General features: G+C 36.8%; 3 protein-coding genes across 4 annotated transcripts; 1 reads left to right on the forward strand and 2 right to left on the reverse strand.

Moving 5' to 3' along the window:
* Positions 1–708: 708 nt before the first annotated feature.
* On the forward strand, positions 709–16651 carry LOC113497930 (zinc finger protein 77-like). Its single transcript, XM_026877745.1, has 11 exons — positions 709–1392; positions 1767–1898; positions 6757–6860; positions 7735–7780; positions 8255–8448; positions 8899–9104; positions 9597–9713; positions 10246–10458; positions 10842–10940; positions 11934–12156; positions 15839–16651. Exons 1-11 carry the CDS (start codon positions 1293–1295, stop codon positions 16169–16171), a joined length of 1767 nt encoding a protein of 588 aa, XP_026733546.1. The 5' UTR covers positions 709–1292; the 3' UTR covers positions 16172–16651.
* A 3513-nt stretch (positions 16652–20164) lies between these two features.
* Positions 20165–26651, reverse strand: LOC113497934 (carbonyl reductase [NADPH] 1-like). 2 transcript variants are annotated; one of them, XM_026877751.1, is made up of 2 exons: positions 25935–26651; positions 20165–20840 (listed from the first exon to the last, which is right to left on the reverse strand). In XM_026877751.1, the coding sequence occupies exons 1-2, from the start codon at positions 26566–26568 to the stop codon at positions 20641–20643; spliced, it is 834 nt and encodes a 277-aa protein (XP_026733552.1). In that variant the 5' UTR covers positions 26569–26651; the 3' UTR covers positions 20165–20640. The 2 variants fall into 2 exon arrangements, with proteins under 2 accessions (XP_026733552.1, XP_026733551.1); XM_026877750.1 differs by lacking the exon at positions 25935–26651 and adding an exon at positions 24263–25002.
* On the reverse strand, positions 21542–23053 carry LOC113497936 (carbonyl reductase [NADPH] 1-like). Its single transcript, XM_026877752.1, has 2 exons — positions 22308–23053; positions 21542–22166 (listed from the first exon to the last, which is right to left on the reverse strand). The coding sequence occupies exons 1-2, from the start codon at positions 22939–22941 to the stop codon at positions 21970–21972; spliced, it is 831 nt and encodes a 276-aa protein (XP_026733553.1). The 5' UTR covers positions 22942–23053; the 3' UTR covers positions 21542–21969.
* Positions 26652–27091: the final 440 nt, after the last annotated feature.

The following is a 27091-nucleotide window of genomic DNA, read 5'->3' on the forward strand; positions in this document are numbered from 1 at the left end:
TGTCAAGCGAAAGTATTGATTGATAAAGAAGGAATGTTCGACGCGGCGAGTCGTGGTTTATTTTAAATTCGGGATTAGTACATACCAAATGTTATTGTCATTGTATAGAACCATTATATTTTGAGATTATGTGTCATATAATAATGTATTGTACACTCTTTTAAGTCATATAAAAATCGTCTAATTTTTTATTAAGTTATGTGTAACGGTTCGAAATAAATTTTAGGAAAGATTTTTGGGTTTTATTTGGTTTTGAAGGCCTGCTTCTTTTGATTTTGCTTTCCCCTTTCGAGAATTATCTTTTCAACCTTTTTAGGATAATAAATCTGTAATAAATAAATAACAAAATGTTTAGTCTTTTATTTAATTAGGACTGGACTTCAACGTCCAGCACAAATGTCAAGGATTTTAACAGCATGTAGCAAAAGACTGGATAACTTACGAGATCTCTCGCACAGCTTTCTTCAGTGGATATGTTATTTATTGTAAAATATTATTTGAATTTAAAAATCGGGTGTATGCAGCGTAAGCGTAGCCTTTTTTAACAACAAAGAGAACGTCGCGCATCACGCAAACGCGATGAAAAGGTATATAGCATTGGGGGACGCCATACGTTCGTTGAATATCTACGATTGCGAAATAGTTTTCTACGAGATAATGTTCTTATAGAACAATTTCAAGCATAAGGCCAATCAGGGCCAGGCCGTTCTTTGAAGTCACTAAGCCTTTCTATAATTTGAACTGTAATAGTAAATATCATAAACACATTCCAGCGTGAATATACTTGCTCTCTACTCTTAAACAAGTTATGAATAAAATAATGTAAGTATTTTACTCTGCATGGAACGTAACCAAATTGACAGCTTGGCTTGACAGTTCAGTCATCAAGCTGTCAGTCTGTAAAAGCTAAAAAAAGTGGATCGATTTTCACAATTTTCGTAAAAAAAGCTTTATAATGTGACAAATTTAGATAATAAAGTAGTTTAATATATTAATAATAAGTGTATAGTTAAAGTTTTAAGGTTATATAAGTTGTCCGTGTAGTAATATAGTAGTTTTACGTGTCGAAGTAATAATAAAAAGTAGCCGCATATCCACCGTAGTAAATTACACACGAATATTATTTGATTAGTGCTTACTTAAATAAAACATTTATTCAGCCAGCTTCTATACATAATACTTATAACCTAAGTTAGAATAAATAATAATAAAAAACAAACATTGGTTGGAAATGTTCGGACTTTCCTTATAACTGTTTATTTTGAGTGTTAAAGTAGGCTAGTTAGTGAACCATGGAAGAGTCAGTAACTGTGGAAATAACTGTGAAACCTGAACCAATAGATTACGAAGACAGTGAACCACGCAACAATGAGGATGACGAACCTCAAAAACGTAAGTGCTAAGGGAAATTTTGAATAAAGTATATCATAAAAAAAATTGATGTATCATAGGCTCAGCAACTTTTTTTACTAGTATTCAATGCTATAGTTTTAGACAGTCAATATTAGAAACGCTTGAAGGTAAAAAAAAAATAAACAAATAATTTTCTTATTTAATTCAAGGTTTGGCCAACTGAAAATATAACAATGGGCATGATTATAGATAATATGAATTGATCATAGATATTTAATAAAAATACTTACTCTATTATTATGTAATTCAACGTCATACCTCAGCAAAAGATATATTATATTTTGAACCATATTTAAACAAATAAACAAAAGCTTTTTTTCCAAAAATAACACATTTTTGTTAATTCATATCAGTGTGTCATGAAGAGATCTGGATCAAGCCTGAGCATCCGGAGAGTGAACCAGAGGAACCGGTCAAGGAGGAGGGGGAGGTGTTTGTGAAGGTTGAGAGCAAGGAGTCTGATGAGGCATCATCAAGCAGCAATGGTAAGTGCAACTTATAAAATAATTGCCAATTCTGCCAACACAGAAGTTCAGTGAATGTTTGATGCATGGATGTTTTATATAATGCTCAACAACTGATGTAGTTTAAAAACCTACATACCTACTACAACCCTGCTGCCGCTTGAGTACCTAACTGAAGACTCCAGTTGGGTCTGAAAATAAAGGGTTATCTTGATAAATATGCATTTTTAAACAGTTATTTAAACTAATATTCAAAATTACCTAAGCCTGTAAATGTTTTGGTCAATTCTTTTATTTTGGCATTAAGAACTATTTACCATGGACCACCAACTACGAAACTTGCAAACTGGGGGTAATTAATAGCTAGTCTTATTATGAAGACTACACTAAATACTTGATAAAACAATTCTATTGGGTTAACAAAAAAATCCTTTGTAGTTTTCACTTCTGAACTGTCTTTAAACTAGCCAAATTCCTTTTTGGATAGTTTTTCTATACTACACAGTACACAAATTATTTATATTGATATTGGTCTAATGATAAACTCTAGAAAAAAACACTGTTCCCTTTCCTACAAAAGGTCACCTTTAAGAAGTGTCCCCTTGGCTACGAAAGTCACCTTTAGGACTCGAGTTTCATTGGCTACGAATCCCCTTTGAGATGATGTCCCCTTGGCTCGAAAGTAACCTTTGAGACAATGACCCTTTTTCTATGGTTTTAATTTTTGAGACCATGCCCCCTTGGCTCAAACTCAGACTTTTGTAGCAAGTGGAAATTGACTAAAAGATGAAATTCGTAGCCAAATGCAACACTCGTCGTAAAGGTGACTTTCGTAATGAATGAACATGCATCCCAACCGCAAGGTGCACTCGTAGCCAATAGTACACTTGTCTCAAAGGTAACATTCGTAGTTAATGGGCAAATGTCTCCTCAAGGGGTCGACGTCTCTAATACGCGTCACAGAAATGGCAGTCGTAGCCAAAGCGGTTCTTTACGTACTTAAGAAAATGGTTTGAAAATGTTTCTTTTCGGGGTTGCTACTTAGGAAATGTCGACTACAATCTAGCTATCAAATAATATTGGATGTATAACGATATCAATCATCCTATTTGTGGAATGCACAATTTCATTTCATTTAATACTGCTAGGTTTTTACTGGTTTTGCTCTTGATACAGGAAGTTTCTTCTTGGAAATGTCTGCGTGTGTTTTGACATATTTTAAAGTACCGTGTAAAGAGGGCTAGTATTCATTTTATTGATTGATACTCCCCTGCCGGCCATTTTGGTCCGAGCTGAGCTTAATTAAATAACAAACCGTCGGACAGTTGACGTGTTTATTGCGTTTTCGATTTTTTTTATTTAATTTTTTAGAAGAGAGACTTCTACAACTTGCAAATTATAAAGTACAAACTTTGTAGGTAAAAAGCAATTAACATTAAAATTACATACAAATAACATGAAAACGTATAAATACGGTATCTGCTTTTTGAAGTAATACTTATTTTGGCGCGATGGAGAAAAATAATAAAAGTATAAATAATAAAAGTAGAATTTTGTTTTAGTTACCGAGATTCCTGAAAATATTATTCAAAGAAATGCACGAAATTGTAAAAAATATTATTATTCACGAAAAAAACCTGCAAATCGGAGGGTAGTGACAAAAAAACCTAACTCTGAAAAATGTCGACAGTATAGACAACGAAAAAAAATGCTCGTACAACGACTCCAATCTAAGATCGAAGTTACTCATACTCCATCAACGTCAAGTTTGCAAATGACATTTGATCCTCAGCTTATTACCAAAGGTAAAAATTAAAAAAATCGGAATATCACAGTTATAATTATAAATATATTTGATAATTGCCCTAATGATAAATATTGTCAATTTTTGAGTTACTAAAACCTATTAATTAAATAATATCTTTTTAACTTTAATATTTATCGTCAATTACTACTGCATTTTAGTAATTTTTTCTCTATACGCAAAAGAAGTATAACTTCTAACTCGTGAACTTAAGTATACACACTTTTTTTTTGTCAAATACCCTATTAGAACTTAGAAAGAACTTCAAAATTATTTACTTTACCAACTTCTTTACAGGTAAGTATCACCGAATGCGACAGTTATATATTATTACTTTATAACACTTAAATCTATACAAATTTATATTTTTTTATTTCTGACTTCATATCTACTATAAATGATATTGAATGTGATTTTTTTGCCGACCATACATAATCGCATGCCAGACGGGGAGGCAGGGTGGCGAACCTGCTAGGGATGCAGTGATACTCCCATCAGGATGGGCAGCCATCATGGACTTTAATATTGTTTCGCTCACACACAATACAGTCTGCATTGTAAATTGATGAACGGACAGAATTTTTAAGAACTCAGGAATCGTTTTTAAAATGGCTTATTGTTTTAGCTCTTGTCCCAGCCTAAAATAATAAGTTAGAGATAGTGACGACTGCTGACAGTATACACATATTTAGATTTGGAACCGATAATCTGTTTGCTAACTGTTTTTTCCCCTAGTCCCTATAAACATTATTATTGCCTTCCGCTAATTGGGGTCGAAAACTTTTACCTTGTTTTATCCATAACTAGCTGTACCCGGCTGCGTTGCAATGCAATTTTTTCTACCTACTACCTACTTATTACCTACCACATATTTTTTCCTGAATTGTCTTTGCTATAAACGTCACGGAGCCCGAGACCTTTCCAACGGATGCAAAACCGTGGAAATCAGTTCGTGCGTTTTGGAGTTATAGCGTCAGGAAGGAAAACCCGACTTATTTTTAAAAATAGTAGACTTCTCCAAAAAGGAAAGCACCATACAACTAATAGAAAAAAGTTTTATGGATTCTTGAATTTCCTCTAAAGGTGATCGTCAACACTGGTCGATAAATACTTTGGTAATGCATTCTGGACTTAATGGATATTATATGTATAGGAGACAGAGCTCTTCATCAAACCAAGTTCAATCTACTTACGGCATACTATCATCAAATAGTTAGCTTTTATACTTTTGGGAGGTCGCCGAAATGTTACAATGAGAACTTAAAGCTACGATTTACAAATTCAGCTTTCGAACGAGTCGCTTACCTGTTGATACTGATGGTTTCTACTCTGATAATGTTTCAGATTATTATTATAGACAGTACATCAAGTGGAATATTCTAGAATTGAGTTAGGGAGATAAAGTGGGCGGGTAAAAGCACTAACAGGGTGTTTTGAGACCTGCGCGTACAGATGCAGTTATTGATTGTTTGTGAACTCTACACTTTAATAAGCCTTTAGAATTTTTGCCGCGACGTTTCTCCATATTCATATTTATTACGCTGTTTAGTTTTAAAGATCTGACTACTGATGTTTTTGTGTAAGTTTATAATGATGATTGACATAATGACCATTATGGGTGCTGTGACTGTAGGTACCAATAGGGTATATGACAAAATAACTGTTTAGTCCGTCAAACAGATTTCCAAAAACATTATTTTTTATTTTATTTCGTAAACAAAAAAATTAAGCCATAGTCATTTAAAATCTCGGTTAACGTCACTTACCAGTAGGCTTTTTACTAGCAAGTGGTTTTCTTAGTCTCCACTACAAATATTTTAGAAGTCTGTCTGACGGACTAAACAGATTTATTTTATTAGATTTAAGTCAAATACCCAATTCCGACACCAAGCCTTGGTTATTTTTAGCTTGGCCGTCCCTCTCCTCGAATTAGGCAGGAAATAAATTAGACTATAGCATAAAAGGAGACTATATGTCCCCGGATCAACGGCGTACACTCTTCTCTTGTGGTTACATGCAAGAGTTCGGCTTAGTGCTTTGTTTAAAAATATATATATATATGGTTGTGATCGTCGATATGGCACAGAAACTGACTCCACCATTCCTTGTCATAACTTTGTTGCCTGTTCGGTGTCGAATTTTTTGAAACAAAAAACAACGATTGTTTTTGATTGCCGTTGATAAGACTTCGTTTTGCACTAACATGGCACATGTCCAATCCCCGTTTAGGGCAGACATAGTAATAGAATAATACTTTTTGTACTGTTTTTCATGACTACTTATTTTTTTAGAATTTTTGGATCAACTGTTAAACATTTGAGCTGACTTTGCGGTATCTCTCGGTATTTCTGCCATCAATATTTGTACAAAAACCACGTTCCACCAAATATTTTATATCCCGCTGTCGTTTTCTCTGTTGTCCACTGCTACATACCAGGAGACGAACCAGAAACTTCAACTTTACCTAAAATCACGTGGTTATAACAGAAATAAACCACTATTACCCTGTACCGTACAATTCTTTGTCCCGTTTAGATAGACGAAGAGGGGGAGAAACGAACGTACTGTAATAAAAGCCAAAACGAAAAAAAAGATAAAAAGGCTCATCATCACTTAATTAGCCGCGCCTGATGCGCGAACTCTTTGTATGCAAGCATGTGCAGTAGCCATAAATTCTCGTATCGATTGATGCTCGGTGTCGATGGCCTCTCTATGAAATATAGTATTTATATTTTTGACCTAACAGACTTGCGCACGGAAGCTGTGCAGTACCTAGATATCGATCTGTACCTAAGCGAGGGCTGGCGGTATAAAAGGGGTGCGTTCGGCGCAGCGGATTCAGTAGTGCATTGGTCTTCGACACGCGACAATTGGCGCCGACACCAGTCTAGCCTGAAGCCAAGAAACCTGTATACATATGTCTGGAACAATCTGTGCCATGCTCGTTAAAAGCGATACTCTAGATTTAAGACTAGTTATAAGGCATGAAAAGCGCAGTAGTATAGTGTTGTCTCTGTGCTCGCGAAAAGTGCGTCGTCAATACATCCGCTAATCTCGTCTCTTTCCGGGTTGCAGATGAAAAAAGTAACTCCTGTTTGCCGATCAAGAAGAGAATTGAAAAGGCGGATGCTAATAGTGATGGGAGCCAGGGAGAAGTCAAGGAGGAAAAGGGAGAGAAGGTAAGATTATTATTTAAGAGGAAGTGTGGGGGGGGGGGGTGTGGAGAGGCTATGAGAGCCTGTTTAAGTTTTTAGTGTGTCGAGTTGAAATATTTGGAGGAATTATACAATAGATGGCTGAATCGCGTTATTATGTTGGTTATACAGTTAAAATTCGAGTAGTTTATAGAGATGAGTGATGCATACATATTTGTGAACCCCTGCGACTCAGGGATATTTTTTTTTATGCGGGATCCATTAGTAACAAAGCATACAGTTTTTAGGGTGTGGCCAAGACCATAGAAGCGTATGAGGGGGATGCAGATAAAAATGGCGGGCTGGAGGGGGGGGGGGTAGGACTGCAGCTCTAGCTGGGATGCGAGGGGTTGGGAGAGGGGGTGGAGAGGCTACCGGAAAGGAGGCAGGTTCTGGGAATGGTGGGAGTAGGGGTAAAAGTAGAGGGGTACGGTGCAATGGATGCGTGGGGGGGGAAGGGATAGAATACGTGGATGCTGGACCGCGCCCATACGCATGGCCACGCCCTTTCCGTTTTAACTGCTACCACTCACACCCGTTGACCATTGAAAGCACCATAACTATATTCGATGCATTGTTAGCCTATATTGAGATATCTGCACTTGCGTATAATAGCAATAGGTAATCATGTGATAGTAGCATATAGTCGTTATACAAAAAACAATTGTTGTATGTTTTAAATTATTGCGTAAAGCCGTGTTATAGTGTCATCTACTATTTTCTGATTTGAATAAACTTAACCAAATAATAAACAGATGAAATGGTGACAACGTAAGATATTCTTTTTTTAAACTTGTATAAGTTTTATTTTGTTTTGTGGTCATTTATATATCGGATTTAAAAATAAAACGTTTTCTAGGAGGCTGAAGATGACAAGAAGCCGCCTACAGAACTGCATCCGAAAGGTAAGCACATTCGATATCCACTGCCATACTTACAGACATTTGAGTCAACAAATTCATTCATTCCAACTCAGCACCAAGGCTTGGTTATACCTCCAAATGCAATAAGAGATAACACAAAGAGTTATTATCAAATATTTGTTTGTTTTTTACGGTGTCGGTGTCTCTCACCTACACACTTGTGTTATATTTTTTATAATAATATAGTAAACGGAAAGACAGCGTGCTGTTGGGGAGTTTGATGCGCCGTGTGTCTCACAGCAAAGGCACTTAGGAAGCGGTGAAAGGTGGGCAAAACTGGGCGCTGTCCAATGTAATCTGGACCTTCAAAAAGTGCTACTTAAAAGCTTAATTTGTAAAAATGACTTTTGATTTTGAGTTTTTGATCATTGACCATTATCAGATTCAATTGAACCTACTGCATGGACATGAAAATTGTCTAGATTATATGAAGACTTTGAAATCAACATTTTTCAGTGGATACCCCCGTGATGTACTCGTACGAGATCACGAAGAACATCGAGATCGTCACCATCACGGAGGAGGAGCGCCAGCTGGAGTACGAGGAGACGAAGAAGTCGCGCCAGCATATGCGGCATGTGTGCGAGCATTGTTCGCTCGGCTTTGTGCTCAAGCAAGCGTTTCTCGATCATATGAAGGTGCATTCCCCGGTGAGTTAAAACGTCTTACCCACATATACACTTTATTTTCATTTATCAACTGATTCCAGATTTCAGTATTGTGTGAGAAATATTGACTTGGGTACTCAACTTGTACACATTAACCACTTAAGTTTTAAATAAAACATTTTGTAGAGTTCTTTTGTCACTTTTCCGAGCTGCAAGGCACTTACTGCTGTAATATAATGTTCTAATAAATAAAATTCTCGTGTCTTGGTGTACGAAATTGAATTCCAATAATATCGATTAAATGATGCAACGGCTTACTCGCGCGTATTTATCGGGAGTACCCGACTAGTTTCGCACCCAACCGGAGTCCTTAATCATGAGCTGACGCGGCGCGATTCGAACCATGCCGTCGAGTAAACCGTTGCGTCATTTAATAATGAACCAGTCTCACGATAGTTACTTTTAAAAATCAATAACCCCTTCCTTTACCAGGAGGCAGGCGAGCACGAGTGTGTCCTCTGCCGCACGCGCATGAAGACCGCCGACATGCTGTACCGGCACCGGCTGCGGCACTACCGCCGCTACCGCTGCCTGCTCTGCTGGACGCGCTTCAAGGACAAGGACACAGCCGCCTGCCACGTCATGAACGAACACGCCCAGCAGACCTTCGAGTGCGAGCAGTGTGGGAAGGGATTCAAGTTAGTACATTTTTATGACAGGTTTGGCTCCAAACAATGTCATTGAAGCGTGTTTTTCAGATTTCATTGATTTCAAAACGAGATCATGATCAGTTTACCCCAGATTAGTTCATTACATCCAAAATTTCAGTCTGCCTAACAGCTGTTTTCTATATTCTATCTATCTAAAGATTCGACTAGAGATAGAACCATGAAATATTTTGTATCGAGATTGTGTCAAATATTCTATCTCTTGTAGCCAAAACCATTGAGAGGCATGACCCATTAACCCATGAACCAGTAACTGGTCACTTAATCAAATACAGGGCCCTAACTTTCATCCGCTTGTCTGTATCCTAGTCATTCAAAATCAAAACCTAGACTGTGCATTACCATAAGATGATAAAGTTATGTGAAATATCTATTGCTGGTCACTTTACGACTGTACTCCAGCACTTGTTACCTATGTCTAGAGCTACAGCTACATAATATCGTTGCCTGCATTCCCGGCAGGCGGCCGCAGTACCTGAAGCGTCACGTGGAACAGCACCACACGAAGCCGCTCCGCCTGGAGTGCGCCGTCTGTCTGCGGGTCTTCCACGAGAGGGGTTGGTATAGGACTCACATCAGGTGCGTAGCTTATGCTATCCTGTTATAATGGACTGGAGACATGGTGATACGGAACTGATTTGAAAGAATGAAACTAAGTATAGAGAAGTAACACAAGTTTATGTCGTGTTTTTTTTTTGTATCACAACTTTCACACAACGCCAAACTTCTCTTCTCGAACAAAGCAAAGCTTGTTAGAGTACTAGACAACTGATAAACATACTTATATGTTTCTAAATACATACATAATATAGATAAATTACTCCCAGATACAGAAAAAAATATTGTGGTCACCACACAAACATTTGTCCTGGGTGGGAATCGATCCCACGACCTCCGGTATAGCAGTTAGGGCCACTAACCACGAGACCACAAAGTGACATCGTTGTGGAAGAGAGACGACGTTCTACTTTATGTAGTGCGCTATCACACTTTCACTACCATAATTAAACCAAGAGGTCATAGTTTAGCTCTTGACAAGCTCCAAGAAAAATCAGCTCGAATAAAAAATATCTCTTATCATTCAAAGACTATAACCAAGTTTTCTCATCAGATCTCATAACGAGGAGATCCGAGCTATGACGGTGAAGGTCCCGGCGACCTGTGACATCTGTTCTCGAGTCTTCAAGACCAAGGAGGGTCTGAAGAGGCACCTCCCGACGCACGACAACGAGGACGTCCGCTGCGAGCAGTGCGGCGTCAAGTGTAAGAACAGGAACACGTTAGCGCAGCACTGTCTGAAGGTGCATAATGAGAATTATAAAGGGTGAGTCGGTGTATACTTTAAGATTTCGTAATTGAAAAGTCCTGGCCATTAACAAATTATGTATTTTTGTGCTCTCATCTCAAAATTTCGAATAATTCTAGTGACATTGATGACATGATAATTTTTCTTGTCTTTATCGATCTCTCATTGTTGCGAGTCCGACGCGCACTTGACCAGTTTTATTTAATCTGATTAATGTGTTAGAATATTTTTTATTGTTGTTTGAAATCAGCCATGATAAATGGCACTTTTTCAAGTCAATGTCGACATTGGGCAGCTCATCCTTCGCTCATCCCATCGCTCACCCTTCACCGCTTTCCAAGTTGATTGTAAATTCTTGGTTTTATCATTCCTAATTTTTTGCTAATTACAATTTTTTTCAGGGCGCCAGAGGCAACGTGTCCTCAATGCATGAGAGTCTGCGCGACACGAGTGATCCTAAAACGACACATAAAACGGATGCACAGCGATAGAACTAAAAAGTAAGTTGCAATTACTCCGCAAGTTAAGCTACGCTTGATACGGTCAATGTGTAGATTGGTTTACATTTTTCATAACGAGTTCCTCCGTGTTTTTTTTTTAACGTTAAATTGGGGGTCTCGGCTGTTATTTATACATTGACAGTTATTACGGGTAGTTAGACAAGAGAAAGTCTGACAACCAGTCTTACTAAGGGGTATCGTCTTGCGGAGCTCAGATAGGCAGTCGCTCCTTGTAATACACCGGTTAGACTGAAAATCAAGCTCAACGTAATTGGGGAAAGGTTAGCATGATGATCTTTAGTTTCAGCTTCAGCTTCAGTTCAGCAAATAACATACTAAATCTTCAAGAAAAGAGCGTACTCTTTTTTAAAAGGTTGGTAACGGACTTTCGACTCCTCTAGTGTTGTTATCGTCTTAACATCAGGTGATTTGTCTGCTCGTTACCCGCTTATATTATAAAAATAATCTGATCCGGCGCTAAAAAAAGCATTGAAAACTTTACAAAAAATAAAAATGGCGCTTTGACCTCTCTCGACGCACGGCCTCTGTTCATATTCATATTTTTCCATCGCCGATAAATAAGTTTTACTTTAAATAATTAATAGATTTAAAAAATCTAAATATCTACTTTATCCATATTTTTAAATGTTAAATTTTGACAGTTTTTACTGTAAATTGCATTGTCATCGGGTTTGAAATATCCCTGAAAATTTTAGTTTGTCGGGAAGTGCCTCAAAATGGACTTGCAAAAATTCAACCGGAACGACAAACATATTTGTATGCCAAGTGAGGCGAAACATAGTGAGACTTTTTATTTTATTAAAGGTTTTTTTGTGTGTATGTGTTACCTATGTTTAATCAAATAAATTTATTTTATTCTATTTGAACAAGAAAGTGACTGTATAAAAATGTGGGGAATAAACGGAAACTTTTCAATGCCGATAAAGAAGTTCCACTTCAAACAATAGTAATAAGGGAACCCGTTTCCGCCAGATACCAGTGCGACCACTGCCAGCGCCTGTACCTGACGAAGGCGGAGGTGCGGTCGCACATCTCGTGGTCGCACCAGCAGGGCGCGGCGCGCGGCGGCCACGCGTGCTGGTGCGGCCGCGAGTTCCGCTCGCCGTCGCTGCGGCGCCAGCACCAGGCGCGCCAGCACGCGCCGCTGCCGCCGCCGCGCACGCACCGCTGCGACACCTGCCACAAGGCCTTCGCGGTACGTCGCTTTATGTTCGCCTCGCCATTCTAGATCGAGCACAGGGTTTTTACTGACAATTTACATGCACAATAAAAAATACATGTGTCCATTTAATGTAACTGCTGTGATTCCATAACGTACGAAAATTTCAATTGAATTTGGTTTTCTGATTTTGAGGTTAAATCGTGATTTTGATACGAAGGTGTTAATTAAATGTTTGTATTGAAGATCCAATGCTCCATCTATGAATTTGTCCTGTTTTTTTTTTTGCAGTAGTTTAAAATGTTGTAGTTAGAATGCATCATTTATCTGAATTTAAATACGTAAATCTGAACCGAAGAACTATTTATATACTTATGAAGTAAATACAGAACTATGGAAACTTTCATGGAATTTGTCATCTTTTTTACAATTCAAGGTCACTAAACGTTGATAATAATCTTTAGTACAGATTTATCTTAATGTATGCAGTAGAAACATGCTTATTTAAATAAAAAAAACTAAAGAGCATAGTAATGCGGCTCCATGTCTTTTAACGTCGACTCTGCTTTTACTTTGCAAGTTTGGTAGATATGCTTACGGTTTTCGGTGTTTTATATCTGTGTATTAATCGTTATAAAACACTCAACTGTTGAATTCAATTGATAAAAATTAGAGTTATAAGACAATTTTGGAAATAGTATTCATGAAGCTTTAGATAAATAACGCATTTGGTAGATATCCTTCAAAGAGAGTTTAATTGGTCTAAAGATCTAAAGTTCTTTTCTCATGTAATAAAAGTTCAGTGTTTTATAATAACAATCGTTTCGCCACCATCCTACCACGTTCTAGCTAACAATCGTGTCGGCAACACTAGCTTAACAAGTTAACAACTGGCCTCACTGGCATCACACTGGCATCCGGTGGAGAAATTGGCCAGTCAGTAAGCTCAACCCGGAGCCATCTCCCCAGAGTGCGCTTAAGACGGCCACCGGCCCCAACAAGGCCCTCGAGAAGTCGCTAGCAACAACCTAGCCTCATCTCCGTGGTTGAAAGTCTTTTGAACACTTTGTAACGATGGCGCCGAACCGTGCCTGCTGATTTGCCAATTTGCTCACTTATGCCCTAATCAACAATTGCCATATTGCCATGATAATTTTGACCCGACGGGGATGTGTGGAAAGCTGTTGGTGTCTTGTGGTCTGCCATCGAATTCCAGGGTCGTTTAGGTTCCCATTATCCGCGGCCTTGGAGTTCGACAGCTCGCCTTCTCGACAATATCGTCTTGTACCGTCAACGTCTTCGTTTCTTGCAGATGGTGTGTCTTGCATGAGGCTTGCATGGTCTATACGTGGTCTTAGTTAGGCAGGATAAGCTGGTACCTTGTGCTTTTGACAAAACAATATTAAAGAATATTCATTCATTAATTAATAGATATGTTATAAGCGCCAATATTTCTATAGTTCTAAAACAGCTGAGAGATATCGGCGCACTTTTTACAATGCAAAATCATCCTTAACTCTTTTGGAATAAGCACTGTTTTTGTGTAGCGAATTGCGAATGTTTTCGGTGTGTGTTTGTTTGTGTGATAGCATGGTTTGGAATTTTGGATACAGGTTACGAGATGGCGCTGTTTTTCTTTAGGTGACTGGTCCTATTTCTTTCCTATTTGTTGTCGTACTTTTGAACGCATTTTAGTAATTAAAAGACATTCAATTAATTTGAGTTAACAGAGGTTTTTTGCCCTTTAAAGATCAATCCACAAAACTTATTTATCTATATACCAATTCATGTGAAATTAGACCATGATAAACTTTAATATTTTGCCCAATGCCGTTCATGTCTGTTCTTCTATAGATCAGAGGTGGATGGTTTTTTCAAAAATCTCTATCCCATATTATAAAGATCCTATCCTATCCTCATATTGATGCTAAAGTTCTCATCAAGGCCTCTGCATGTTGGACCCGTGTCCTCAAGTACGCCTTCACAAGGACCGGGTATTCTCGTTACTGGGGATAACCCGAGACTGGTCAGAGATACATTATTATTTATATATTAATATCCCTTTTAAGTCAATTTTTAAAGAATTTAACTTAGTACCTAATGTGTTAATGGTAATTCTAGAGTGAAAAGTCCCATTGTTGGGCAAAGGCCTCCCCACTCTTGTCTGTGATATCTTGAAATGTATATTTTACATTAATATGTGAATTTAATACTAAAATGCGATTATTGTATGTCTTTTCAAATGTACCTTTTCATGGTTTCAGTGTTAGCAATTGCATAAAACTTCTTGTTGTAAGTGTAGGTAAAGACCAATATTCCTTGAGTTTTGCCTATTTTAATGTACTATAGGTTCATCTCAAAAAATACTAGTACTTACCTGAATTACGTCGAAATATGAGAATTTTTCGCATTTATGTATGTGTACTTTAGATTTAAGAAATATATGTCAAAGCAAAATATACTTTATTAATACAGAAATAAGGTATGTTTTGGCTACCGCATGGATTTTGATAATTCTTGATGTTAAAGACTGCTTTGCTTTTACAAGTGATTATATGAATATTGCAAAATACACCTTGTGATACAGAAAATAAAGTAGCTTTTCGCTGTCGCATGGACTATTTAAATAATACAGTTTGGATTTTAGTTAGGAATGTAAGTGTGTAGGTACGTAAGTATAGGAAAGTGTGCATGTGTGCAGTGCAGGAAGTTATGGATTTCTATAATCGGAAATCTATAGAATATCAATATTAACGAAACTATTCATAAAATTAACTGGAATTACACTTCAACTCTTTTTGACAGTGGAACGCTAACAAAAAAGAACCTTTCCTTTAATTTATTATTTTACTTCTTCTTTTTAAGAAAAAGAATAACCCAAAAAATAAAATGTGTCTGTCCCTGTCCAAAATTATTTGATAATTGTAACCGAAATACTTATATTCATATATCCGTATGCGTAGCTAAGTCCGAATTTAAAAAACGAAAATACATAACTTCCCAGCGCCTGCGCAACTGTTCGTTCCTTATTTAGATCGGCATGAACCGTCTTTGTTATTGAGTGTTTATTGTATAGATGTCGCTTATCGCAGTAAAATGTACCTTATTTTCAAGGAAATAAGGTATGTTTTAGCCGAGGCTTGTTGCAGTCTACAATATAATAAGTGAATATGTTTACTGTTGTTCGTTTAGAATTTGATAACGTAGCAAAATGTACCTTATTCTTATGGGATAAGGTATGTTTTTGCCCATGCTTGTATCGGTCCTTAGTCTGTTTGTGTTCTGTGTGTTAGTAATGTTTAAATGTTAATTGTACTGAAATGTACTTTATTTGAAGGCGTAAGGTATGTTTCACTTGCACCAAGTATAAGTAGTAACTTTATATTTTGATTATTTCTATGTGCAGTGTTTATTGTAATAAGGAGTTTGCATTACGTGTGCTTCCGAAAATATACCTTATTTTAGCACAATAAGGTGTATTTTCACATGTCTGGCTTGTACCTTAATGTCGTAAGCGTTTAAATGTGTAATGTCGTGCATCATTGTTTAGAACTCTTAACTGGCATGCAAGAAATAAGCGAAAATATACTCTATCTTCACAACATAAGGTGTATTTTTAAACGCATGCACGAACAAAACGCAAATGTGTCTTTAAAATTTCATTTCGTAGATTAGCAAATATAAAGTGACGTACTTCAGAGACAGTTGTCTGTTTCAGAACAAGCAAGTCCTCAACCGACATCGGAAGGTGCATTCTGACACAATGTACCCGTGCAACGAGTGCGGCTTGCTATTCAAAACTCAACCTTATGTCAAGGTACATTACCAAATTAAACACCTCAACATGACACGAGCAGAAATCAAAGAGCAGAGGAAACGCAACAAGAATACTATACCACAAAATAATATACATAGGAGTGTTAGCCTAGAACCTTTGGTTAACTCTGAGGATGCTGATCAGACCCAAGATCCCCTGATGATGGACATGGTTGAGGTGAAGATGGAGCCTGAAGACCAGACCATAACCCCGGACATTGTGGAAACAGAATAGGCAATATAGGCTAGATCTCAATGTATTTTTAGGACAATTCTAAGGTTGATGTAGTTTTATTTCTGTTTAGTTTGTATGATCTTTTGCTTTTATGTTTTTTATTCGTCTTCCAAAGTACGTTTCTCAAGTTGAATCAGCGTCCTCTTACAGTTGAAGATTCCGAAAAATGTTTGTCAGGAAACCGCTGTGTTAATTGGGAATCCGCCTCATAAAAGTTTAAAAAAACATATAAAGTACTTTAATATTTGCCCTGTCAAAGAAATTCAGTAACAAATTACATATATAATACATTTATTTTATTATTTCTCGTAATTCATGATTAATAGACAACTAAAATATGTGTCTATCTATATGTATAAGCGATAAGGTAAAACATTTTTGTCAAATTATTTGTCTCATACATATTCTTTGTTATCAGAGGGAAAAATAGTAGTTTAATTTCAACTTGTAATACTGATTCTGTTAAAGGGTTTCCTAATATTCCGAGTCTTTCATTCTTTAAGTAATGTTGTAGCAATTGTGGAACAAAGACGCCGTTCTATCACACTGCCAGAGCTTCAGTATGTAACATTTAAACCTCCTGACCTATTCCTATGGAGTATAAAGCTAATTAACTCCCACCCATGCGTTAATTGAGGGGTTGTGTCAGACTTGCACTGACTAACAACACCACAGTATCATCCTTGCCTTTGCCTAATCACCAATGCCTTGCCCAGACCTTAAAACTTATTTTGAAGATTCTACCCTATTCCTGGCGCCCAAAATTTAACCTCTACCCTGTAGTGTAAAATAAAATTTAAATTATAATCTATACAGAGGTTAAGGACATAAAAATTTGATATAATCCGTGGCTGTTATATCAAATTCTATCTCCAATTGACTGTTAGCTGTTAAAGTGATTAAATGTGAATAGCTACGATACGAAAGGTTACGTTACTTAGTTCTTTGGTGACTTTGAAAGATGCAATTATGTCAGGTGTGTGTCTGTTGATATGTACATATGTATGTAATGTTTTACTCTTACAGAGTCTATCCCATAATCTGAAAGATGAATATGAAAGGAATGAGAGAACCACTTGAACAATCTAATAGTCAAACAGCTCTGGATAGATTATTAAAAAATGGAAGTTATAGAAGCGTCCTCAGACAAATTCTATTTGGAAAAGTAAGGCCTTTTTGGCGCTTAATGTAATGTTCTGGGGATGTATAGAATGTCTACTCGTAACCCGGTTCTCCGGATCGCTTGACGAAAATATTTTATTTTAAACTTATTTAATAAGGCTATCAGTATTTCGTAAAATTATTGGGAGCCAGACTTGCTGAATTGAACTGGGTTTTGGTGTTACCTGGTTTGCCAGGCCCTGCTACTTAGGTAGACGTCTTTAGACTAGCTTTAGAATTTTTCTAAGCATTAAAACGTTGCAAAATAAAAGTTTTTATTTCATGTAGGCCTTTTTGAAACGGATTTTTAACTAAAAAAAACTACACCATTGTAAACTACACCATTTTATCTTCAATGTAAAATGTCAGCTGATAGGGCAACAATTACATGAAAATAATATTTTTTAATACAGCAGCACCAGCGAAAAATCTCCTACTGCTCTTCCCATTCAGGATGAAACATTGAATTTATACTTACCTCAGAATTATACGAATAAATGTGTACTGTTTATTTTAAGTATAAGCCCCGCAAGTTCCTGACTGGCCGCCATGATGGATCACGTAATTTGACAGTGCATTACTGTTGCATACCTTTTTTAGTGTTCCGCACCCAAAAGAAAAAAACCGGGAGACTATTACAGAGTTTCGTTGTCTGTTCGTTAGGCTGTATGTCATGAACCGATTTATTTTTTATTAAAGCAGACGATTTATTTTCATACGACTTATGTCGTTATTTGGTAAGTGCTTTATCGTTATTTGACTCATGCAACAAGGTTTCGGTATCTTAGAAATTTGCGTGGCTTTTTATAGTTTCAATCCAACTTATTTTTTTGAATGATGTTCCTAATATTCGGTTTTTTGCAACCGAATGATATTTTAATGTTACTATTTTTTAAAGAAGGATTTATGTTTGTTTTAACGTAATATATTAATATTGTGAAAGTGTTCTTGGATTTTTATTTGGACTACACCTGCACCGAAAATATACACAAGGATTAGATTACAAGAAAAACGAAATAATAAAAAAAAAATGTCATTTTGCACCATATGCCAGGGGAAAAAATGATCTGTGTATGAAGGATTGCAACGCATTGCCATACACCGACACAAAAACGCGGATGACGTAGCACGGCGGTTCAGGTTGAGTCAGTAAAAGTCTGACACTACCCATTTCCTCCCCCGAGGGAGTGGGTGTCCATGAGGATTCCCCCGCCTAAACAAAAAAAAAAGGGGAATTCCTTTAGGGAATGTCAAAAGAAAGTTACAAATTGCAAATGTTTGCTTTACACAGCGTGAATAAGAAAAATCATAATACATCATCTATCACTGTTCACCATTGGAAAATCAGATCAAAATTAAACCAATATTGTTTGCAAAATACATGTATTGCTTAAAAATACACACGAAAATACAAGTAGTTATAACAATTTTTAAAACTTCGCCTTTAATATCACAATACATTAAATACATTGTCATGATTGCTAAACCATACAGGTCACAACATGTTGAATAAATTACGAACATAATTGACAAGAAAACGGCAATTTACAAAAACAATAGGTATCAACACATCTGAAAACGTAACATATAGGTACATCCCATTTTTTAACCGACTTCAAAAGGCATTTGATACGTCAGAACTTCGAGCAAGAAACACTGATTTGTTGATTCTTTAAAATAATTTCGTTTTATAGTTTGGCATGATAATTTTTATTAGAAGTGGATTGCATGTTTTTGTTGTTAAAAAAAAACCAAATTTATTTACGAATACCTTTTAAAACTGTTTCTATTGAAAATTTTGTGCGACTTATATAAAATCATATCACATTTTCTTATTCACTATTTTAAACATCTGTATGTTTAAGGCATTCAGTAGCATGCTGAATTAACTTTTATTTTGATTCACACGTGGCCAAATCCTTGAAACTATACCACCTACCTACTACGAACACATTATATGGCATTTAGGCCCAGGGGCCCCGAGACCTCGAGGCAACAAAAGAGTGGGGGCCCTCTTGGTTCAGTGAAAAATTTATCGAGCTTTTTTAGATGCATAGTCTCAATAATGTGGGCTTCTATCGTGATTTCATTTTTTTTTATTTCATCGGGACTTCTGGGCCCCTATGCACTGGCCTAAAGTGCCTTATGGATAATACGACACTGATAATATGTATGGCGTTAGTGGGGCCGATTCATAATTGTTAAAGAACGGTTTACTCAGCGATGTCGGATCGACCGAGCATTCAGCCGATGACATTTGGTTCGCTGTGCAGAATAACAATACATAACAAAACACTTATATTATTACGCTTAATTTAATACCATGCAAAATCTTTCTTATTAAAGCTGGCATTCTCCTTGGCAAGGCAATCTTTATTAAAAAGCTATGAATTATAAGTTTATTTATAAAGTTTCGGAGTAATTCAGTAAAATACACTTACAGTAAGTTTACTGTAAGTGTATTTTACATTTATACTTTACAGTTAAATATTATTTGTCGACGGGCCTGTTGGTCTAGTGGTTAGTGACCCTGACTGCTATACCGGAGTTCGTGGGTTCGATTCCCGCCCAGGACAAATGTTGTGTGATGAGCATGATCATTTGTTCTGGTGTCTGGGTGTTATTTATCTATAATATGCATGTATTTAGAAATATATAAGTAAGTTTATCAGTTGTCTGGTTACCATAACACAAGCTCTGCTTAGCTTGGGATCAGATAACCGTGTGTGAGTTGTCCCATGATATTATTATATATTATTATAGATAAGTATTATTTTTCGTTTACAACCACAAAAATATGAAGTTACAGTTACCAGAGCTTCATATTTTTTGATTATTTTAGGTAAAAGCAAAAAGTACTGCTTTTAGCTATCAATCCTATGGTTATTATCATCATCACGACCTTATTGCCCTCTACGACATTAGGTAAAAAAGGCATGTAATTCTTATCTAATCCAAGTTGACACACATGGCTGCTTACCACCACGCCTTAAAAGTAATATTATTAATACAACTGTCCCTGCAAACGTTATTTTGCCGTACAAATTAGTTCTAGGCAGTAAAAAAAAAGAATTGGAGAACGAAAAAAAGATGTCCCATTCTCAGACCTACTCAATATGAACACAAAATTTAATTGAGAATCGGTCCAGCCGTTTCGGAGGAGTTCCATTTCGTACGCTGTGACACGAGAATTTTATATATTTTTATATAAGTCTACCCTTACTTCTATGATAACATGTTCACGTTACTCAAAACTAATTAAAAATCTTGCCAAGGACCTACCCTCTACTAAATCTCTTCGTTCCACTTTAGATACTTTCTTCAAGTTTCTCACTCTCCCAGTTGACGATCTTGGAGTTATGCCAGACATATTGTCCTCGAACGGAGTCAGGGGCATCCAAGGCCAGGTATAATGGCGCTGACGCACCCTCGTCGATGGTGAGCGGGCCCTTGTGTGACGTCATATCCGTATCCACGTACCCGGGATGGACGGAATTCACTTTGATATCTGTGGAAGAAGAAAACTCGTGAGAAACATTTTGGGTTCTTTTATTCAAGACATTAGAATACTCAAGTGTTCTTGCTTTTTAGGCTGAATGTTAAATAATTACATGATGGGACAGTTTACACTGAAAACTGAAATGAAATCGGTCTTTTGAATGACAAAGTTTTCGTAATATAAATACTTCTTATCAATGCTCTATCATTTCCTACAAGAAAAGTGGCGTGACCGCATTTGCACACATTTAATAGTCTGATAGTAGGTATATAATACAGTAAATAAACAATCAAAACACTTAGAATAGTATCTATACGGTGATAAGCGAAACCTTTTAGGATCATACCACACTGGCAGACAGCGGCGCGCAGCGACTGTACGTAAAGGAAAATGACTGAGCGCGGGACGTAGTGCAGTGCCGCATTAGACCTTCGTTAGGGAGCTTTGACAACTAGAGTACGATCTACTTCAGAAGTAGGAGAGGGTCACGTCGGCCGTACGTTACGTCATTTAGCTGCATGAGGCCTATTTTGACGAGTCGCTAGGTTTGCTTATGAAGTCTTGCGCTCTTTCAAATGTTTGGCGAGCTTTTTACAGGTGGATAAGATTCAAAATGAATTGTAATATTTTGCGTCATAAAGTCGTTGCTGGCAGCGGCTCCTTCAGTGTGAATTGACCCTCGTAATTGTAATTTCAATTAAAGACTTAAATTAGGAGTAAATAGCTTTATTTATTAAAAAAAAATAACAAAACAAAAAATTCAATTATTAAAAGAATAACAAGCAACATGATATAAAATAGACAGCTTTCAACTATTAAAAATTATTAATATAATCTGTAAAAAAGGTAGGCCAGCTATTATATGTATTATGCAATTTGAAAACACTCCAACAACGAGAAACTAAGTATAGTTTGAATAGAACTTAGTAATGTACCACCTAAACTTAATAAAACTTTACAACTGTAAAGTCTAAATACAATATTTGAGTTTGGTTAGAGAATAACACAACTTTTCTTTATTAGAAGTGTACTTAATATAGGACTTATTCAAACTATTTAGATTAAGGCCACACCTTTGTCTATAAGTATTACTTAAATGCAATATATATTTTTAAATATATACATTTACAAATAGAGATTATTCTTTCTCTGGTTTCTCGCTAGTCCAGTCTACAATCTTGGAGTTGAACCAAACATATTGTCCTTTAACGGAGTCCGGAGCATCCAGAGCTAGGAACAGGGGGGCTGATGCTCCCTCATCAATGGTCAGGGGACCGGTGTGAGAAGACATGTCGGTGTCCACATAGCCAGGGTGGACTGAGTTCACTTTGATATCTAGAAATAAAAATATCTTACATAAGCAATGCAAATATCTTATGAACAAAATATGTATGTTTTACTTTGATTTATACTGAGATGTTTGACTCCATTTATGGAACTCTTAATGAAAAGAAACTAAAAAAATATAGAATTTACCTCTGTCATTGAGCAATCTTTGTTGAATATTGCTCAGTGCAGTGACACCAACTTTGGACACGGCATATGAAGAGTTGCCCCACTCTGCAGCGTGTGTACCCTGCTTAGCAGCGTCCACATATTGCTGCATCAGACCAGATAGCTCAGGAATAGTCAGCTTCTCATCCTTAAGGCGGTTCCTTAAAGCTTCACTCGGGATTTTGCTTAAGTGTCCCATAGAGCTAGAGACGTTCACAACTCTCGCGCCATTTTTGAGAATAGGGAAGAGTATGTCGCAAGTGGACAACAGGGAGAAATAGTTGACGAACAGCGTTTGTTCAGCCTGCACTGACACCGGCTCCGGCGCCGCATTCTTGAACGCAATGGCGGCATTGTTAACCAGAATATCGATACCATCGTATTTACTCTTTATGTAATCTCTGAATGTTTCCACACTCTGCTTGTTCGTAATGTCCAGTTGATGGTATTTTGGATGTAAACCCTCCTTCTCAAGGTCCGCCACGGCTTGTTTCCCGCGGCCTGTATCTCGCGAAGTCAAGTAAACAACGCCATCGAAGCGCTTGCAGAGGCCGCGTACTATAGCGAAACCAATGCCTTTGTTGGAGCCGGTAACTACGGCGACTTTGGTAGCCATTTTACACAATATAAAGTTTCGAAATACTAATCAAACTATTCTTAACTTATCTCAGACGAGCTGTTTCTAGCAAATGACCCTAAATAAACGATACACCTGTTTTTATATGGAGCGAACGTACCTACTGATAAGGTAACGTAAACACAAACACACACTTGACTTGACTTGACACTCGTCTACTGTCTGCGGTTGAGTGCGGTTAAAAAATGCACAGATAAGAAATTTTTCGATTGCGGCGAGCCTACGCCCATACTATATTATTTAATAACGACCAATCAATTTGGTTTATCACATATACATATACCTACATTATCTACGGGAATAGGCCCAGACCTCGTCTAAAATCAAGTCATTATTTAAATTATGTGATCGAATAGTGAATACATGTGATATATGCCATCATCAATTAAAAAAAACTTAGTTGACGTATTTCACAATATTGTAATCAATGGATATTTTGGACTCTTAACTCGCATTTTGTAACTGCTTAATTTCGCACTACTCGGCTATCATATTTATTATCTATCTATCAGCTTATTTTTATCTCAATTGCTTTTAGGTACATGTTTCATATCAATAGATATAATTACATAAATGAATTTAATCACAATAATGAGATAATGATTTATTGGAAACAAAAATATAAAAAAAAAACTTGTCATGAGCGATCAACTCAAAAGTTTTGCTCAAAGCGCGGGAACCAAGATCGGTTACTTTTGATGGGGAGTCCCCCACTAAAAATAGTTTTTTTGTCTAATTTCCTTATTCGGTAAAAAAACTGTTCTGTACGCATCAGATAGATTTGTCAAAAACATTTGGGACTTATTTTTATTTTATCCCATCAAAAAAAAATTTAAGAGAATACAGTGAAAAATCTTGTGTGACATCACTTACCAGTACATGAGTACACTTTTCATTAGAAAGTGAAGTTGCTACTGTACATTTGATCATCTTAAGTACTTTTAATCTTCCAAACTCTTTAATAACGTGATAAAATAAAAAATACGTGATCAATATTTTTGGAAAACATGTCTGAAGGACTACTTTAATGTCGTACCTATTACTCGATTCTATTTTCCGGTAGTTTCTAGTAATTCTTTACTACTGCGCCAGGCGCCTCTTTCGTCGCCCTGGCTCGAGCCCCTATCAACGGTAGGCTGTATAGGGAATGTTTTTTATCCAAATCCTGATCTGAATTCGTATTTTTTTGATCTCTTGAAGCATTTCATTTTATCTTGTTCTTCTTTGTTTTATGAAGTACACTTTCAAACACTTTGAAAACATAAATAACAGGACAATGAAGACGTGTTTTATAACTTACCCCTGTCGTTCAACAATCTTTGTTGGATTTTGCTCAGTGCAGTGACCCCAGCTTTGGAGACCACATATGAAGAGTTGCCCCACTCTGCAACTTGTGTTCCCTGTTTAGCGGCATCCACATACTGCTGCATCAGACTAGATAGCTCGGAAATAGTCAGTTTCTCATCCTTAAAACGGTCTCTCAAGGCTTTACTTGGAATGAAGCTTAAGTGACCAAGAGCACTCGAGAGGTTCACAACTCTCGCGCCATTTTTGAGGAGAGGGAAGAGTATGTCGCAAGTGGACAACAGGGAGAAATAGTTGACGAACAGTGTTTGTTCAGCTTGCACTGACACCGGCTCCGGTGCGTCATTACTAAACGCGATGGCAGCATTGTTAACCAGAACATCGATACCACTGTATTTACTCTTCATGTAATCTCTAAACTTTTCCAAACTCTGCTTGTCTGTGACATCCAATTGATGGTATTTTGGATGTAAACCTTCTTTCTCAAGGTCAGCTAAGGCTTGTTTCCCGCGTCCTATATCTCGGGACGTCAAGTAAACAACGCCATCGAAGCGCTTGCAGAGGCCGCGGACTATAGCGAAACCAATACCTTTGTTAGAGCCGGTTACTACAGCGACTTTGGTAGCCATTTTTCACAAAACCCAAATTAAAACTTTATGATCAATAATTTTCAATTTTGTGGAGGTGCCACAATTAGCGTCTTCACTAGAATGAACCAAAATAAATGATTCACTTCAGTTTATACATAATGCTAAAGTGCTGCTTACTGATAGGCTAAGCAAACAGTGTGTCATGCGAAAGTATGAACAAGATAACAAGTGTATAGTTTGTGGTGAGACAATCTTTAATTATAAATGATTTTATCAGGATTTTTTGTTTTAAATTTAAAGTCTAAAGGGCAACTTGAATCAGACTTGTGCTGTGTACAAACAAGAATTGATAAGGTTGGTTCCAGAAGGTATCTTTCTACAGTTTCTACCTACATAATTTAATTGCCATATCATATTCAATCAATTTAGAATGTATTGTTTTTTTTTCATTTAATTTAGAGTAAATGACTAATGCTGTAAAAAAATGTAATAACTAATATAACTATGAAATTATTTTCTGTTTATTAGTGTTCTGTTTATTACCATACAGTGTCAAATTTAAAATTATTATAAAAACTGGAATCTACTAATAACATGTCTAGTAAAACCTGTGTTGTAGATCACAAAATTTATTACCCATGGGATTTTTAAGTCTTAGTATAAGATATTTTTAGATATAAAAAGAAATATTTTTTGTTGCACTCTGTAATGCAGGTAACCAGAAATACAAGACCTTGGTTGAAATTAAAAACATACTCATCATGGTACCTACCAAAACCAAAAGCAAATTATTATTGTGTATTATTACACTGTTGCACAATATTTGCAATGGAATGCACAACATTAACCAATGGCAATTTGGGAATTATGGACTCATGTTTTTTAAGGCATGTCATACGATCGTATAAAAATAATCTTTTAAGTTTCAATGTTTATCTCCTGTTCATTTACACATTTAAATAAGTCAAATCATATAGTGATAAAAAGGAAAAATAATAATTTTTATCGTTATAGAAGTCTTGTTAATTGCTTCACATTCATAAAAAAGTAAATAAAAAAAGATGTTTTTAAACTTACCCCTGTCTCTCACCATTCTCTGCTGGATGTTGCTCAGAGCGGTCACACCAACTTTTGACACCACATATGAGGAGTTGCCCCACTCTGCAGCGTGTGTACCCTGCTTAGCGGCATCCACATACTGCTGCATCAGGTTTGACAGCTCAGGAATAGTCAGCTTCTCATCCTTAAGGCGGTTTCTTAAAGCTTGACTTGGGATGCGGCTGAGGTGACCCGCAGAACTTGAGAGGTTCACAACTCTTGCACCATTTTTAAGGATAGGAAAGAGTATTTCACAAGTGGACAGCAGAGAGAAATAATTGACGAATAGCGTTTGTTCAGCCTGCACTGACACCGGCTCCGGCGCCGCACTCTTGAACGCGATGGCGGCATTGTTAACCAGAATGTCGATACCATCGTATTGACTTTTTATGTAATCTCTAAATGTTTCCACACTCTGCTTTTTTGTGATGTCCAGTTGGTGGTATTTTGGATTTAAACCTTCTTTCTCAAGATCCGCTACAGCTTGTTTGCCGCGGCCTATGTCTCTGGAAGTCAAGTAAACTACACCTTCAAAGCGCTTGCAGAGGCCGCGCACTATAGCGAAGCCAATGCCTTTGTTAGCGCCGGTCACTACCGCAACTTTAGAAGCCATATTTTAAATTATTTAAGTTACTTCTTGAGACTGGAAAAATACAAAAGCTCTGTGGAATGTGGATTGCTAGACTGGACGTCAATTTCAAAATGACACTGTCATGTCATTCAAGTGCCTGACTGCAGCCTGACAGCAATAATATGACAACATGGGTCCATGGGTCGTCTGCAACCGTGTCCAATGACCTTACTAACCTACCTCAAAGGTCAGGTGTAGGTATCGGTTTCATAATATTAAAATAAAACTAAATGTCCCAGCTTTAAATATTATAATCTAGGAGTGAGTCTTTTTCTACTGTTTTTTTATTTGTTTATTAAACTGTTTAAATTAGAATACTTATTTACTTGATATAAATCTCCTCACAACTGTTATTTGGTTTTGGAATGGGTGTAAGTTATTTTGGGAGAAATGGTTTTTATAAATTAGAATTACCTACTAGGTGTTAGTAGAGTAGACTTATGGCCAACTAACTATACGTAGATTAAGCAAGATTACAAAAGCTGTAAGATTCTGTATGTAATCA

Source organism: Trichoplusia ni, chromosome 10, assembly GCF_003590095.1.
Source record: "Trichoplusia ni isolate ovarian cell line Hi5 chromosome 10, tn1, whole genome shotgun sequence".
Classification (NCBI taxonomy): domain Eukaryota; kingdom Metazoa; phylum Arthropoda; class Insecta; order Lepidoptera; family Noctuidae; genus Trichoplusia; species Trichoplusia ni.

What these genes read in the sequence shown, in the direction of transcription:
- LOC113497930 (XM_026877745.1), top strand. Translation starts at nt 1,293, where the DNA reads ATGGAAGAGTCAGTAACTGTGGAAATAACTGTGAAACCTGAACCAATA. An exon ending in GGCATCATCAAGCAGCAATG is followed by an intron (nt 1,899 to 6,756) that starts GTAAGTGCAACT and finishes TCCGGGTTGCAG; the next exon opens with ATGAAAAAAGTAACTCCTGT. An exon ending in AGGAGGAAAAGGGAGAGAAG is followed by an intron (nt 6,861 to 7,734) that starts GTAAGATTATTA and finishes AACGTTTTCTAG; the next exon opens with GAGGCTGAAGATGACAAGAA.
- LOC113497936 (XM_026877752.1), bottom strand. Translation starts at nt 22,941, where the DNA reads ATGGCTACCAAAGTCGCCGTAGTTACCGGCTCCAACAAAGGCATTGGT. An exon ending in AAGATTGCTCAATGACAGAG is followed by an intron (nt 22,167 to 22,307) that starts GTAAATTCTATA and finishes TTTTATTTCTAG; the next exon opens with ATATCAAAGTGAACTCAGTC.
- LOC113497934 (XM_026877751.1), bottom strand. Translation starts at nt 26,568, where the DNA reads ATGGCTTCTAAAGTTGCGGTAGTGACCGGCGCTAACAAAGGCATTGGC. An exon ending in GAGAATGGTGAGAGACAGGG is followed by an intron (nt 20,841 to 25,934) that starts GTAAGTTTAAAA and finishes CTTCTTCCACAG; the next exon opens with ATATCAAAGTGAATTCCGTC.